Source organism: Nomascus leucogenys, chromosome 22a (assembly GCF_006542625.1).
Source record: "Nomascus leucogenys isolate Asia chromosome 22a, Asia_NLE_v1, whole genome shotgun sequence".
Lineage (NCBI taxonomy): Eukaryota > Metazoa > Chordata > Mammalia > Primates > Hylobatidae > Nomascus > Nomascus leucogenys.
The window spans coordinates 39,011,518-39,029,126 of NC_044402.1; the positions used below are offsets into that span (position 1 = coordinate 39,011,518).

The window sequence follows — 17,609 nt, forward strand, 5'->3', positions numbered from 1 at the left end:
CCCGCTGCTGCTCCACAAACATTTTATCCATCTGTCATTAACTCTAGCTGACTTCACCATGATCAACTAATTTGCATCAGATCAACCCTCTGAGAGCAACTAAAAAAGCTGGGTACAATTATTAAAAATTTTTTTATTTCAGTAGCTTTTGGGGTACAAGTGGTTTTTGGTTACATGAGTAAATTGTATAATTGTGAAGTCTGAGATTTTAGTGCACCTGTCACCCAAATAGTGTACAACGTACCCAATATGTAGCTTTTTATTCCTCACCCCCTCCCACCCTTGCCACATCTGAGTCTCCAAAATCCATTATACCACTCTGTATGCCTTTGCATAGCTGGGTACAAACTTTTTAAAATATGTTTGAAGACACCGGAAATTCATCAAGGCAGGAGGCTTTGAAGGGCCAAGGTCTCAGATGAAAGGGAAGCATGTTGAGGTGAGGCCAACATTCTGCATGGTCTGTCCCACGGGGGATATTTATCGATTTGTGAGAGGCAGCCAGACTCAGCAGGAGACAGTGCCTAAGAGGTAGGAGGCTGAGAAGAACTCTCAGTAGTCTACAGTCCTGAGGAAACAAAAACTGGAATTTAGGGCCTGTTAAGGAGGAAGGGCCTGTTAAACACCACAGGATGTCATTAGGGTCCCTGAAGAACTATATTCTAGGACTAAAGCTGTTATCGGTCAGGGTTTAATCAGGACACAGAAACCACACAGTCATTTGAAACAGGAACGTTTAATATAAACAAGTATTGTGCTCACTTTGGCAACACATACACTAAAACGATACAGAGAAGAATAGGATGGCCCCTGCACAAGGATGACATGCAAATTCATGGAGTGTCTCATATTTTTATTTGCAAAAATAAAATAAAGAAGCATTAACTCTAACAGGGTGTTGGCACTCTAAGGGATTAGCTAGTAAGAAATGAGAATTCCAAAGGACACAGGAACAGCAAATATAAGAGAAACCCACTACTCCTAGGCTGAAATAGCTGCGAAGTTGGCCAAGCAGATGCCAAAGCAAGTTATTCGTGGGGAGGTGGCTTAGCAGTTGCAACAGGCTGAGAAGCCACCCAGAAAGGTGCCAGGCGAAGCTTTTGGCTGCTAGGCACTGCTGACCACTTTGCACTTCCTGAGTGTACACTGAAGAAATTGCACACGCTGCAGGAGTAAGGCAGAGGAGCAAACCAAAACCAGGAAGATGGACTTCCTCCTCCTCCAGTGTTCCTCCAGCACTCACTACTGACAGCGCTTAACACTATGCCAGCTGGCAAAGACGGATACATATTCCCCCTTATCTGCAGGGATATGTTCCAGACCCCCAGTGGAGACCTGAAACCACAGATAGCACCAAACCTCAGCCAAAGAATGCCAAAGTTACATTTTCTTTTCTTTTCATTTATTAGACAGGGTCTCACTCTGCCACCCAGGCTGGAGTGCAGTGGTGGAATCACAGCCCCTTGTAGCTTTGATCTCCTGGGCTCAAATGATCCTCCCACCTCAGCCTCCCAAGTAGCTGGCACTACATACAGATGTATGCCACCACACCCAGCTAACACATTTTCACTTAAAGCAGCACTTTATGGTTTCTTGTTGGCATATCCAAATTGTTAGCATCACTACTCTTTGCTTTGGGGCCATTATTGAGTAAAATAAAGATTACTTGAACACAGGCACTGAGATACCTGGACAGTCCATCTGATTACAAATACCACTACTAAGTGAATAACAGGCAGGTATCATAGAAAGCATGGATAATTCCCTTGATCATTCTTTATACTTAACCTAACATCCATCTCTTTCCCTCCCTTCACTACTAAACCTCTTCATTTTTTATTTGCTTTTATTTATTTTTGCAGAATCAGAGTCTCCCTATGTGGCCCAGGTTAGTCTCAAACTTCTGGGCTCAAGCAATCCTCCTGCCTCAGCCTCCCAAAGTGCTGGAATTAAAGTCGTGAGCCACAGCACATGGCCTAAAGTTCACTTTTTTTTTATTTTGTTTTCTGAGACAGTCTTGCTGTGTCACCCAGTGGCGCGATCTCAGTTCACTGCAACCTCCACCTCCCGGGTTGAAGCAATTCTCCTGCCTCAGCCTCCCGAGTAGCTGGAATTACAGGCACCGGCCACCATGCCTCGCTAATTTTTGTATTTTTAGTAGAGATGGAGTTTCACCATTTTGGCCAGGCTGGTCTTGAACTCCTGACCTCGTGATCTGCCCGCCTCAGCCTCCCAAAGTTCTGGGATTACAGACATGAGCCACTGTGCCCGGCCTAAAGTTCACTTTTTAAGATGTTGAATCTCATCCAAAAACACCCTCCAAGCAGACCTATAAAATGTAACCATCACAAGGTCCTTCTCCCACACAATGGGAGCTTGCTCACCACCCTTCTCCTTTCCAGCTCCAATGCAAACACAGCCAAGAAGTGCAAGGGAGTTAGTGCCTCCAGATGCAATCCTCGACCAATGAGTGCAGACACTGGCAGATGAATGTTCCAGCCTCCCGTCCTTCATGTGGACAATTCTGGGAGGCATTCTTTAAATTTGGAGCCTCTACTGGAAAGGAGCCTCCATTGCCTACAATAACAATCTCAACAAAACATCCTCATATTGGCTTTCTTCTCTTCCTAGTTCGCACTCTGTTCCCTCACTGCTGCTTCTTGGGATCCCCTCCCCAAAACACTACCTTTGTTAAATCCAAGCTCAGGCTCTTCTTTTTGGGAAACCCAAGCTTAGACGCGTTCTCAGTAGCAGCTGAGTCTGATGAGTCTCTCCTCTCTTGCCTATCCTGGTTCTGCTCCGGCCTCTCTGATCTCAGTTTCTCTCACTGGTTTCTCTTCTGCTGGCCTGACTTTGGAGATGTAGGGTTTTCTGTCCTCTGCTTTCTTCCCTTCTTCCTCCATAGACTCTCTCGGTTGGTGTCGTTCATTTCAGCATAACTCTCACCACTTCCCTGCTCTGGTCTCCTGTCTTCTCCTGCCTGCCAGGGATCCCTTGAGGCTGCAGCACGTGGCTCTCAGAAAAATATGTCCGCATCCAAATATAGCCCATTCCCACATAATCTATCTCTTCTATGTTCCATACCTCAGTGTCATGGCATTACTATTCTCTCAACTTCCCAGAATAGAAACTTGAATATTCCTTCCCTCTCATCCCCAGGTTCTTCTACTAATACCTCAGAGTTATTTCTAGACTGAGTTTCTTCCTCTCCATCCCTGCAGGCATTAACTTGGTTAGGTCCTCATCACCTCTCACTTGAATTGCTCTAACTGTGGCCTGCAGTTTTCCCTGCCTCCAGTTCTCCCCATCTCAATTCATGCCCCATGTAGCCACTGACTTGGGCCTCCTAAGTCACAGATCTGATCATGTTGCAACATAGCTCAAAACCATTCCACAGCTTCTGATATTAAAACAAAGCGAACCCTTTTAAGCCAGAGTTCCTGGCAGAGAAGAACTTGAGAAGGCATGTATTCAAATGAGAACAGTGGTCATTTATGTACCTATACTGCTCATTTGGGGCACCTCTTTACCTCCACACCAAAGCTGTTTGTGGAGGGCACTTTCTTCCATCCAAAACCTGGTCTGAGTTACACAAATTCCCTGTTGGTAGTTCCCTTTTCAAAGGTGAGTCAATCTTATACTTTTAAAATGAACTTTCTTAAAAACTAAAGAAAATCCAAGAAGTACACACACACACACACACACACACACACACACACCATAAGCAGGAATATCTGAACCTTTAAAAATGAATAGATCTATTTTTTAATCATAACAGGTAGAAATATAAAACCCAAACTCTAAAACTTAGAAAGAAGCGTAAGAGAAAATCACTGTAACCTTGGGTGAAGCAAAAATTTCTTATAGACTACACCAAAAGCATCATCTATAAAAGAAAAACTTGACAAGTTGGATTTTGTCAAAAGTAAAACTTTTGCTCTTTGAAAGAAGCTGTTAAGAAAATGAAAAGACAAGCCATAGGCAGGGAGAAAGTGTTTTTAAATGATACATCTGAAAAAGAACTTGTATCCAGGATATATAAAGAACTTTCAAAACTCGGTAATAATAAAACAAACAATCCATTAAAATATGAGCCAAAAATTTGAACAGACACTTCACCTAAGAAGATATATGGATGGTGGTAGGGCTCACTGGCTCACGCTTGTAATCCCAGCCCTTTGGGAGACCGAGGCGGGCAGATCACCTGAGGTGAGGAGTTCGAGACCAGCCTGGGCAAGATGGCAAACCCCCGCCTCTACTAAAAATACAAAAAAATCAGCCAGGCGTGGTGGCATACGCCTGTAGTCCCAGGTACTTAGGAGGCTGGGGCACAAGAATCACTTGAACCTGGACGGCGGAGGTTGCAGTGAGCAGAGATCGCGCCACTGCACTCTAGCCTGGGCAACAGAGTGAGATTCTGTCTCAATTAAAAAAATAAAGATATATGGATGGCAAGTAAGCACATGAAAACATGCTTGTATTATTGGTCATTGTGGAAATGCAAATTAAAACCACAATGAGCTACCTATCCAAATAACTAATAGTAACAGGACTTGAACATAGCAAATGATGGCAAAGATATGAAAGAACTAGAGCTCTCATACATTTCTGGTGAGAATATAAAATACTACAACTACTCTGAAAAACTATTTCACAAATTCTTTTTTTTTTTTTTGAGAGAGTCTCACTCTATCGCCCAGGCTGGAGTGTAGTGGTGTGATCTCAGCTCACTGCAGCTTCCACCTCCCAGGTTCAAGCGATTCTCCTGCCTCAGCCTCCCAAGTAGCTGGGATTACAGGTGTGTACCACCACACCTGGCTAATTTTTGTGTTTTCAGTAGATACCAGCTTTCAACATGTTGGCCAGGCTAGTCTTGAACTCCTGACCTCAAGTGATCCACCCACCTCGGCTTCCCAAAGTACTGGGATTAAAGGTGTGAGCCACTGCACAGTGGCCTATTTGGTAAATTCTTTAAAAGTTAAGTATATGCTAATATGGATTGAGTGTGTCCCCAACCAAATCTCATCTTGAATTGTAGCTCCCACAATTCCCACGTGTCATGGGAGAAACCCAGTGGGAGGTAATTGAATCATGGGGGCATGAGAATGACTCCTGTTAAAATATTTAATAAAAAAAAAAAAAGTCTTACTTGATTCAAAGTTCTTCTTTCTGATTCTGTCAAAGGACTTTGCCCAAAAAGGAAGATAGCTAAAAAGAGCATAGATCAGGGTTAAAACCCCGCTCTGCCACAAAGTCATTGTGTGACCTTAGGCTAGTTACTCTCATGGCCTTTTCCATTTCTCATCTGTTGAATGGGGCTAATGACATTCTGCCTCACAGGTTTGTTGCTAAACTTAGAATGAGATGACAGGTGGGAGAGAGTCCCTAGCACATCCTAGGCTCCAGCGTGTATATATCAGGACCCAACTCTGAGAAGGTTAGATTCCTTTCTGTTCCCCTCCTTTCCCTTCCTTCCCTCTTTCGTTTCAGATCAGGATCCTAGTTACAAAGACATTCAGGGGAGAAACAATGAAAAGGAAACAGGCCAAAGGGTGTGTCTTGGGTTGTGTTCCCTGAAAACAGTGCCCCTGAGACCTGGACTTGAGACTTCCTGGAAGGGTGACCCCAGGGATCAGAAGGGAGGGAGCAGAAAACGTGAGTCAGGGAAGGAGAAAATGCCAATACAAAGGTGCATTTTGAGCTAGCTACTGAGGTGGAACTCAGAGCAGATCCTCAGGAATTGCAGAACACACCTCAGAAAGGACAGGAGGCTGGGCACTGGCTGGTTCCCTCCATTGGTTAAAGGTTGCCCTCAGAGCACTGATGCTACTCTCTTCTCCCACACTTCTCTCAGCTGAGGGAGAAAGGCAGAGAAAAGTCCTCTTGGATGGGATCCTGGCAGGGTTAAGGGATGGCTCACCACAGATGCAGCTCAAATCAGAGGCAACCTGAGGACACACAGCCCCGTGCACCCAAGTGGCTGCCTCAGGCCCAAAGCCCATCCTTGGGTCAACAACATAGCCCTCTTAGCCTTGTTGAGCACATTTGCACCAGGCAACAGACATCCAATACTTCTCAGCAGAGAAACCAGAGACCCTCGCTTAAAGCCCTCTCTCCTCAAGACCACAGGCAGGGAGGGACACACTGCCTTCCTCAGTCACTCCCTCAGAACAGTTGTCTGGGAGAGAAGAGAGAGACTTGAGGGGTGAGTTGTTAAAAAGGCCCCAGGACGAAGGGGTGGGGCTGGAAATTTTCAGGAGAAGGAAGATGGAGCTATTTCATTGAACAGTAGTTAAATCCATTTTCTCTGCTCTACAAATAAATTGTGAACTAGATATGTTCTTCATACTGGAAACACAGCAATGCTTATTGTGATAATACCTACCACCTATTGAGCATATAATATTTGCCTGGAATTATGCTGTCTTCTTTCTTTCTTTCTTTCTTTTTTTTTTTTGAGACAGAGTCTCGTTGTGTCACCCAGGCTGGAGTGCAGTGGCTCAATCTCGGCTCACTGCAACCTCCGCCTCCTGGGTCCAAGCGATTTTCCTGCCTCATCCTCCCAAGTAACTGGGACTACAGGCACCCATCACCACGCTCAGCTATTTTTTTTTTTATTTTTAGTAGACACGGGGTTTCAGTATGTTGGCCAGGCTGGTCTTGAACTCCTGACCTCGTGATCCACCCGCCTCGGCCTCCCAAAGTGCTGGGATTATAGGCATGATCCACCGTGCCCAGCCTCCTGTGGTCTAACCTATTATCATGCTGAGCCTTGCTATGTTCTTTCATCCTCATTTCATTTCATCCTCAGAACAACCCAATCCAGTAGGTGCTATAATTAACCAAAATTCAGAGAGGTTGAGTAACTTGCTAAAGGTCGAACAGCCAGTAATTGACAGAGCAGAAATCAACCCCAGGTAGCCTGACTCCAGAGCTTATACCCTTGACCATTAGGCTATACTTTACTCCCTGTAAATAAATGGCAGGACTCACCTGAGGTCAGGAGCTCAAGACCAGCCTGACCAACATGGAGAAACCCCGTCTCTACTAAATATACAAAAAAAAAAAAAAAAGAATAGTTGGGCATGGTGGCACATGCCTGTAATCCCAGCTACTCGGGAGATTGAGGCAGGAGGATTGCTTGAACCCGGGAGGCAGAGGTTGCGGCGACCCAAGATGGCACCATTGCACCCCAGCCTGGGCAACAAGAGCGAAGCTCCGTCTCAAACAAAAGAAAAAGAAAAGAGAAACAGCCAGACAACCAGGTGGGGAAGCAATATGAAGCAGTGGCCTGCTCCACTGGGGTGAGAGGAGCTGGGAGAGCACAGAAATTATATCTTTGACATTAACTAGACAGTAAGAAAGAGAGAAGGACTCCACACTGACAGAAGGGGCATTACGGTTATATGTGTGTGGTCACTTAACTTATAGCTGCCCAAAATCTTTTTGGTCCTGCCATGGTAATGTAGAATCGAAATAGTTACCCTGCCCAGCCTCCCTTTCCTTGAGGGTACAGACAAGTACCTTAAGTTCTGCCAAAGAGACACTCTGGGACGCAGATCCAAAATGCGGTGTGAGGAAACAGATTAAGCACAAGGATTCCATTTTGCTGAGACAGGGAGCACAAGTGGGATAGGAGAGCTAAAGGTATGTGGTTCTTTGTGAAAGCATCAGCCCCTCAGCTCTCCTAAGGAAAAACAAGTAAAAGGGGGCTTCAGACCTGCTTGGAATCCTAAAGGAGAAGAGCAATACTTGGGCCCTGGAGGAGACCCCCCAAAAGAAAGCATCCCAAGGATAGGGAGAGGCGGGTGCCACAGTGGATGGAGTCCCTATCCAAGTGGAAAGTTCTCCCCATTGCTCTTCTCTCTCAAACCTGGGGTTTGTTTGGTGACTTTCCTGAGTTGAGTATAGCTCAGTCCCCAAAAGTGACAGTTCTTTTGCCCATAGTTGCACCCTTTCCGCATGTGTGGAGAGTTTGTTTTCAGTAGCTGGGATAAGGGTTCCCCCATGAGCTGCAGCATCCCTGAGTCGGCAGGGAGTGGAGGGAAGGGGGCAGGCGGGAATCCGCACTGCCATAGTAAAAAGAGGTTTCTTATGGCCAGGCGCGGTGGCTCACGCCTGTAATCCCAGCACTTTGGGAGACCGAGGTGGGCAGATCACGAGGTCAGGAGTTCGAGACCAGCCTGACCAACATGGTGAAACCCCATCTCTACTAAAAATATAAAAATTAGCAGGGCGTGGTGATGCGCATCTGTAATCTCAGCTACTCAGGAGTCTGAGGCAGGAGAATCACTTGAACCCGGGAGGCGGAGGTTGCAGTGAGCCGAGATCATGCTACTGCACTCCAGTCTGGATGACAGAGTGAGACTCCGTCTCAAAATAAATAAATAAATAAATAAATAAATAAATAAATAGGATTTCTTATCACTCGATGTTTGCTATTCACCTGCAGACAAAAAATGAGACCTTTTTATTCTGTAAACCTTAGACAGTATGTCCAACCTCCCTTGATTGTGAGGATTTACTGGGAAAGTGCTTTGTGAACCATCAAGTGTGGAAAAGACCAGTTTTTATCATTGTTGCCGGTGGGGGCGGGGAGGGAAAGGCCACTCAGCCAGTCTGGCAGTCGGACTCATGAACGTTCACACTGTAGACTTTACCCTTGGCTCAGAACATTCCCTCTGAGTGGAATCACCTCTATCATGTTATGTCTGTCAAAATCGTACTCACCATATTGAAACTCCAAGACCTAATAACATCCATTAAATACCGAAGAGACCAGCAGGCTACTTACAATTACAAGAAATCAGGAAGGAGTAGCAAATAATAGATTGACAGGCTAGGGTAGTGGCAGGTGGGAGAGGGAAGCTCCTACATCTCTGGGTGCATCTTGGGGACAAAGAGGAAGCTGAACTGTAGAATTACTACACTCATTTCATGAACTCATTTCAGGAAAATTAGAAAATGCAGATAAAAATAAGACTATAAGTACTCACCTCAGCAGCACATACACTAAGAAAAAGATATGAATATAAAATATAAGAAAATAAAAATCACCTGTAAGCCCATCAGCCAGAAATAATTCCCTTAAACATTTTTCTATTTGTCCATTCATATATTTTTCTAAGCATATATACATATACATACATACATTCTTTCTTCGCGGTGAAATTTGATGTTAAATCAAACAGCTAAATGTTTATTAATGCAAATTTTCATATGTCCCTTTCTAATACTAGAATCATATTTTTAGCAGATTCTTTTTGTGGTAAAATACACATAGCACAAAATTTATTATTTTAACCCTTTAAGTGTACAGTTTTGTGACATCAGGTACATTGACTTCATTGTATAACCATTACTACATCTCTAGAACCTTTCATCTTCCCGAACTAAAACTCTATCCACTAAACAGTAACTCTCCATTCTCTTCCCTCAGCCCCTACAAACCACCATTCTACTTTCATCTCTATGAATTTGACTATTCTAGGTACCTCATATAAGTGAAATCATACGATGTGTGTCCTTTTGTGACTGGCTCATTTTACTTACCATATCTTCAAGATTCATCCACATTATAGCATGTGTCTGAATTTTATTAAGGTCAAATCATATTTTTAAGGCTGAATTGTATTGTATGGTATGTATATATACAACAGTTTGTACTGGACCGATCCATTCACTTATTGATGGACATTTAGGTTGTTTTCACCTTTTGGCTGTTGCGAATAATGCTGCTATGAACATTGATGTACAGTTATCTATTTGAATCCATGTTTCCTTTTTTTTTTTTTTTTTTTGAGCAGACTCTTGCTCTATCCCCCAGGCTGGAGTGCAGTGGTGTGATCTTTGCTCACTGCAACCTCTGACTCCTGAGTTAAAGCGATTCTCCTGCCTCAGCCTCCTGAGTAGGTGGGATTACAAGCACATGCCACCATGCCTGGCTAATTTTTGTATTTTTAGTACAGATTTCACCACGTTGGCCAGGCTGGTCTCAAACTCCTGACCTCAAGTGATCCGCCAGCCTCGGCCTCCCAAAGTGCTGGGATTACAGGCATGAGCCACTGTGCCCAGCCTCAATTCTTTTAGGATATACTCAGGAGTGGAATTACTGGTAGCAGATCTTTATAAAAAATTAGTCCTGGCCGGGACTGTCACCTCAATTAATACCATTTGGTCTATAATTAAAATCTCTTAATCAAACAACAGATAAAAATTAAGACTAGAATATGCAAGGAGAGACCACATAGATCCCCCACAACCCGCTACCCCTACAGCAATTAGGGACAGGGAACCAGAGCTCACAGGAGAGTTGAACTGAATGTAATTAGAGACAATCAGGAGCAGGGAACTGAAGGAATAAGAAATATCCAAGTAAGGCTGGACGTGGTGGCTCGCACCTGTAATCCCAGCACTTTGGGAGGCCGAGGCAGGTGGATCACAAGGTCAGGAGTTCGAGACCAGCCTGGCTAACACGGTGAAACCCCGTCTCAACTAAAAATACAAAAATTAGTAGCCGGGCGTGGTGGCGCATGTCTGTAATCCCAGCTACTCGGGAAGCTGAGACAGAATTGATTGAACCCAGCAGGCAGAGGTTGTGGTGAGCTGAGATCGCGCCATTGCACTACAGCCTGGGCAACAAATGTGAAACTCCATCTCAAAAAAAAAAATAAAAAAAAATACCCAGGCATGGTGACACACACCTGTAATCCCAGCTACTCAGGAGGCTGAGGCAGGAGAATCGCTTGAACCTGGGAGGTGGAGGTTGCAGTGAGCCAAGACCACGCCACTGCACTCCAGCCTGGGCAAGAGAGCAAGACTCCATCTCAAAAAAATTTTTAATTTAATTAAAAAAAAAGAATACCGAAGTAGGCTCCAAAAGCATGGGATATCTGTGGTCAGAGGCATCAGTCCTCAGAAAAGACCAGAGCTCCGAATTCCAAGAATCAGCCTCTGCCTAGGTCCACCCCTACACCCCCTCGCTGGAAGTTGAGGGTCCTGTTAGGCACTTAGTCTAAGGTTCTTCTCCTTGTTCTTCCTTCTTTTAAAGAGGCTGTTTATTTTGAGTCAAAAAGTAGTATAGGCCCTGATACCACACCCAACTTTGTGCTTCACAGTGATTTATCCCTGATTCTCAGGGTCTCGTCCCAATCTGAAGAAACCCAGTTATAACACCTTTCCAACTCCTTTCTGCCTGCTCCCTTCAAGTGGAGATACTGAGCCTGGGTTATTCTCTCCAAAAAGAATCACAAAGGGAGTGGCTGCCCCTTTTGATGGCTCTGAGCTTCTGACTCTAGGCTTTTCTGAGGACCTGCTACACTTCTTGCCTTCTTGGATTCTGTGTGATACCACCATATCTCTATCCTAAGGCCTACTTCAGATGGATTTCATGAACTGTGCAGGTGACAGCCCTCAGTCTCTACAGGAACCCAATCTCCTCTTTCCTCCTACTGAGTATGGAGCTCCATCTAAGATGATCAGTGCCTTAAGAAATGCTCAATATTTTGGGTTCATTTATTCATTCAATTCAACAAATATTTATTGGGTATCTGCCATGTATTGGCTTTTAAGGAGACTATGGTTGAACAATTCCCTAAATAGCTCCAAAATAGCATGAGCTGACCCTACTAGAAGCCATGGTGTGGCTCTCCAGGAGTTGTTCTAGAAGAAAACTGCGGATCACTTCTGCCTCAACCAGCAGAGCCCATGGACCACTGAACAAAATGGAAAGCAAGTACCAAGGTGAGCACCTTTTAGTGAGAGCCAATGCACAACCCACAGGATTGAGTATCCCTGTGAAGGACTGAGTGCCTAGGGCAGGCCCTATCGGGTTCCCACAAACTCCAGTCATGGTCAGACCTCAGAAAGGTAAAATATGGACACCTTTTTTCTGCCCTAAATCTTTAAGACTCTCCATGCTTCTGGGTTATCAAAAGACTGTGTCCAGAGCGTGTGCTTATCAGGAACATTAATTAGGGTATTTGCATGCAAGAGTTGTCATGCAAGGGAGAGGGCAGGAAAGCTCTGAGGTGTTTCCACTGTAGTGTACACCACAATGTCACCAACCCTCTGGATGGGCTGATATATCTAGCCTTACTACAATGCCCTAGGAGTGGGTTTGGGGCCTGCCACCTCCAGGAGCTCCTGTTCAAAGGGCATATAAGTCCCTATCAATGCCAAAGACTTGCCTCTCAAGAGCAGCTATAGGGACTGGGCAGGAATACAGATAGGGATCCTTCACTACATCGTTGGATGCTTCACACCTTTCCCAGCCACCTGCGCGACCAGCTGAGTGGTACAGCCCTGAAGCCTATGTGAAAACAGGATAACTTGATGGTTCAGAGCCACTATTTCCATATGGGCTTAGGCAAGGTACTTAAACTCTCAGTGTCTCAGTTTCCTCATCTATAGAAAGGTAAAAAAGCAGTACCTATACCCTTAGGGTTCGTGTGAGAATTAAATAAGCTAATATATGTACCTGGTGCATGATAAGTTTTATATATGTGTTGGCTATGATCTTAGGGCAGCTGTGAGAGAGCTGAGCCCTAGAACCGTAAAACCCTCCTAAGCAACATCTCCACTCATGGCCTGGCAGGTGGTGGAGCAGGAAATCCTGTGGGAAAAGGGAAGGCTTTGACTGTAGGAGTGGGCTAATTGTGGGTTCCTGGAAGGTGAGGAATCCTTCCCTAACATCCTCAATGCCCAACCACACCTAATCTGGCTCTGGCACGCGGCAGGTGCTCAGGCAACGCTAGTCAGGGAGAAAGGCACCAGCTTTCGCTCTGCCCCCTGCCCCACCCCAGGGGCCGGACTGTAGAGGCGCCTAAAAGGGAAGTTGTTTAGTCAACTCGGAAAAGGGGTAGCAACCCGGAAAGCAGACTCACCGTCTTGGTCTAGAGACTGACCCCTGCACAGACAGACCCCTTCTCCTCTCTGCCAAAGACCCAAGCCCCAGAAGTCACTCCATCTCCTACGGCTCGCAATTTCCAGAGGCCCCCTGGCACCTTCCAGCCTGATGTCGTGCGTCAAGTTATGGTGAGTAGAGAGTGGCATGTCGATCGCAGCCTCTGACATTCACACCCAGAGCGCCCCACAGACTCGCTCAGAGAATGTCTTTGAGTCCGGGGACGGTGGGGACCGGCGAGGGAGGCTGGGGATTGCAGTGAGAGCGCCGAGTCACAGGGGCGCGGGGAGCAGCGCTGACCTACGGCACGGCCGGCTAGTGGGCGACACCCCTCTCTCAGCCCCAGCGCTGCTTCCGCCCCCTTGGTGGCCATCGAGGAACTGGAGAACCAGGAGTTCGTCGGCAAAGGCGGGTTCGGCACAGTGTTCCGGGCGCAGCATAGGAAGTGGGGCTACGATGTTGGCGGTCAAGATCGTAAACTCGTGAGTGACCCCGGTTGCCCCCCAGCAGCAATCTGGCCAAAAAGGTGGAGTCACTGTGCTCTGGGACCTGAATGGGGAAGGGAGGGATTTTCCCACGACCCCGGTGCGACTCCAGCTCTCTCCTGGAGTGTAGGAAGGCGATATCCAGGGAGGTCAAGGCCATGGCAAGTCTGGATAACGAATTCGTGCTGCGCCTAGAAGGGGTTATCGAGAAGGTGAACTGGGACCAAGATCCCAAGCCGGCTCTGGTGACTAAATTCATGGAGAACGGCTCCCTTTCGGGGCTGCTGCAGTCCCAGTGCCCTCGGCCCTGGCCGCTCCTTTGCCGCCTGCTGAAAGAAGTGGTGCTTGGGATGTCTTACCTGCATAACCAGAACCCGGTGCTCCTGCACCGGGACCTCAAGCCATCCAACGTCCTGCTGGACCCAGAGCTGCATGTCAAGGTCAGCTGGTCTACACCCCTCTCAGCCTCAGGACAAGGCCCCACCCCAGAGCTGCTCCAGCCAGGCCCACAGGACACTAGACCTCCAGAGCCCTTCTATTGAATAGGCATAGCCTCTCCCTCTGGACGCAGGGCAGCCAGGGGACAAAGCCAAGCCAGCAGTTTTAGCTCCTGCCACACCAGGTGATAGAGGCCCCAACCCACACGAGTCATTTCCACCAGCTGCCCCACCAGCCCCTCCAAAGAGTCACGGCTGACCCAGCCCTGGAGACTCAGACCCTGACCCAGCCCTACCACAAGGTACCTAGATCTACCATCCAAGGGAACCTCTTCCCTTGACCTCCACACTCCCTTTACAAAGCTGAACCTGCACCTTCTGAGGGCAGGGGGGTTCCTGGAGGCTGCCTGGCCCCCTTGTCTTCCCTACCTCCCACTTCTTTCCTTCCTTTGCAGCTGGCAGATTTTGGCCTGTCCACATTTCAGGGAGGCTCACAGTCAGGGACAGGGTCCAGGGAGCCAGGGGGCACCCTGGGCTACTTGGCCCCAGAACTGTTTGTTAACGTAAACTGGAAGGCCTCCACAGCCAGTGATGTCTACAGGTAAGGATCCCAGTCCAAACACACAGCCAGGATTCCTACATTTCTCTGGGCCCTCCCAGGGGATGATGTATAGGAAAGGAGTCTTGCCAGTGATTGGACCGATCCTTAGCTTTGTGTCTCCTGCAGCTTCGGGATCCTAATGTGGGCAGTGCTCGCTGGAAGAGAAGCTGAGTGTAAGACTCTAGGAGGATTCTGGGATCCTTAATCCCAGGTGCCCTTCTCTTGAAAGCCTCAAGGCTTCCCCTTCCTGCTCACCTACTTAGACGGCCCTCCTCCCTCCTCGTGCCCCCACATTACACTCCCTGCCTCTTTCCATGATGGAGCAGAAAATTCCCTTTTACAGTGAATGCCTTCTCTTCTCACCCTCCTCCCCTACTCCAGTGCCAACCGAACCATCACTGGTGTATGGAGCAGTGTGCAAGAGGCAGACCCGGCCCTCATTGGCTGAGCTGCCCCAAGCTGGGCCTGAAACTCCCGGCTTAGAAGGACTGAAGGAGCTAATGCAGCTCTGCTGGAGCAGTGAGCCTGAGGACAGACCCTCCTTCCAGGGTGAGCTGGCCAGTTAGCTGGATCTGGGATAAGCTTGGGTCCGTCAGCAGCGGGCTTTTCTCAGAAAAAGAAGGTTTGCTCACCTGCACCCCACTCTGCTGTCCCTCTAGAATGCCTACCAAAAACTAATGAAGCCTTCCAGATGGTGAAAAACAATATGAATGCTGCTGTCTCCACAGGGAGCGCCAACATCACCCCTCCCCAGGAGCTGGTCAGGGATGGCACAACGTGGCTACCTGGCCATCCAGTGACACTCACCACTGACCACTGCTTTTTATGCCTTGCCCTTTGTCCCCACCCTCACCAGCCCACCCCTGAGTTCCCAGACAACAGATTGTGGACCAAGAGACTACTCCCTTGGGTTTACTCTGGCTCATCCAAGTCATGCCCAGCAAACTCCTCCCATCCCTGCAGGTAAAGAATTTCCTGTCTGAGCTCAGGAGCAGCGATAGGAGATTTTCTACCCCAGAGTCAGGCCAAGGAGGGACAGAAATGGATGACTTTAGGAGAACCACAGAAAACCAGCACTCTTGTAATGATGTCATGGTTTCTGAGGGGCTAAACAAACTGAATCTAGAGGAGTCTCCCAGCTCTGTTCCTAAAAAATACCTGAGCCTTACCAAGAGGAGCAGGGCACAAGAGGAGCAGGTTCCACAAGCCAGGACAGCAGGCACGTCTTCAGATTCAATGGCCCAACCTCCTCAGACTCCAGAGACCTCAACTTTCAGAAACCAGATGCCCAGCCCCGCCTCAACTGGAACACCAAGTCCTGGACCCCGAGGGAATCAGGTGAGACATTGGCAGGATTAGGGAATGCACTAAGAATCCTATAAATGCTGTCCCCTTGCCAGTGAAACCTTGGGGCTGAGAGGAGTGCAGTGGGAGCTCCAGGCTCCAAGGCAAAACTGGATGCTCTGTGCTGTTTGCAGGGGGCTGAGAGACGAGGCATGAACGGGTCCTGCAGGACCGCGGAGCCAAATCCAGTAACAGGTACCCACTCTCCACCTCTTTCTTTTCCCTGATCAATTCTTCCACCAGACTCCTCCTCCAGACCTATATCTAGATTCAGGGTACTTTGTGGAGGGGAGGGGAGAAGATGATCTAACTCAACCTTCTCATTTCATAAATGGGAAAACTGACACCCCCTGAGAAAGGAGCCTTCTGAGGTCACACAACAAAGCTTGGATTTGTCCCTAAATTTTCTAACTTTCCACAACACCAGCTCTGTGAGCCCCCTAAGTTCCATTGTTTCAGCAGTCCAGAGGACCTCCCAGCAAAAAAGATCAGGGTCTCAAATGTCAATTGCCACCTCTAGAGCTTCTGCTAACCCAATTCTGGAGAGGAGCTCTGAAGGGAGGAGCACAGGGCACACCTTGACACAGCCACTGACAAGTAGAGACTTCATACTCCCCACCCACCCCTACCTTGTCCTTTCTGACAGCTAAACCCTCCTGCCACCATCACTATTTCACTATTTCTCTTAAAGGGCTCGTTAACGTACACAACAGCTCTTGGGTGCAAGTTGGAAACAACAACTTCTTGACTACGCAACAGACAACTGCATTGCCCACAGGGGGCCTGGCACCTTCGGGCAAGGGAAGGGGCTTGCAGCACCCCCCACCAGTAGGTTCGAAAGAAGGCCCTAAAGATCCTGAAGCCTGGAGCAGGCCACAGGGTTGGTAAAATCGTAGTGGGAAATAAAGCAACTTCCAAGCTTGCCTCCAAGAGTTACGAGTTAAGGAAGAGTGCCATCCCTTGAAGCCCCTGACTTCCTTCTAGGGCAGTCTGGCCTGCCCACAAAACGACTTTGTGATCTGTCCCCCCAGGAGTCAATAAACACGATGGAATGCTAGTCAGTCTGAGCTCAGCCAGGGGCAGGGATGGGAGTGGGAGCTGCCAGTGAGGGATAGGGAGGTACCACAGCTCTGCTATGGCAGGAAGTGGGGATGCTGGGGGCTGGGAGTGGGCAATGGCCTAGCACACAAGGTCAGGGCACAGCCAGCTACAACAGGAAGGAATCCCAGAGGCCTGGTTCCCCAGACCACTCTCTAATCTCAGGGCAGTTCTTCCTCTACAGCCTAGGATGGCGACCCCACCCTGACCCTAAACTCTGGGGATAGAGGCTGTGGTCCCTTTCCTTCTGGGCTCTCAAGACTCAGTTGCAGGGCTCTGGGGAGGGATGAGTCGGTGTGAAAGATCACAGACCAGGCCCCGCACAGTGCCCCCAGGCTCTTAGAGATCATGACGCCACATACCTGCCTCCACCACACACTCAGGTTGCTTCCTAGACATTGCTTCCCTTTTTATTCCCAGCTGCTGTTCGGGAGTGGGAAGCTATGGCTCCTAAAGCTATACACAGGTGCACCCCCTCCCACGGAGCATGAACAGTTCAAACCCGGTGGTAGTGGTTGCCAGCCAGGTGGAGACGCGAGGAGAATGAGCGCCCCCAACTCTGACCTAGATCCCCACCAGGACCCACATTCTTCCCTACATTCTCGCCAGGCTTCAGCCCCCCCGCCCTCGGTCTCCCCACTACCAAACGTTCACTTCCATTTGGACACATCCCATTCGGTCCACCCCAGCCCACCCCTTCGCATCTCTCCCAGGGTCCACATTGCCCTTCACTGAAGGGG

At 48.0% G+C, this 17,609-nt stretch overlaps 1 protein-coding gene and 1 pseudogene across 1 annotated transcript; both read left to right on the forward strand.

Moving 5' to 3' along the window:
* Window positions 1–754: 754 nt before the first annotated feature.
* LOC115832556 lies at window positions 755–855 on the forward strand (annotated as a pseudogene).
* An 11,249-nt stretch (window positions 856–12,104) lies between these two features.
* On the forward strand, window positions 12,105–16,828 carry RIPK3 (receptor interacting serine/threonine kinase 3). The gene is made up of 9 exons (XM_030804151.1): window positions 12,105–13,386; window positions 13,520–13,829; window positions 14,282–14,427; window positions 14,554–14,600; window positions 14,809–14,976; window positions 15,087–15,154; window positions 15,391–15,765; window positions 15,906–15,966; window positions 16,463–16,828. Exons 1-9 carry the CDS (start codon window positions 13,052–13,054, stop codon window positions 16,657–16,659), a joined length of 1,707 nt encoding a protein of 568 aa, XP_030660011.1. The 5' UTR covers window positions 12,105–13,051; the 3' UTR covers window positions 16,660–16,828.
* Window positions 16,829–17,609: the final 781 nt, after the last annotated feature.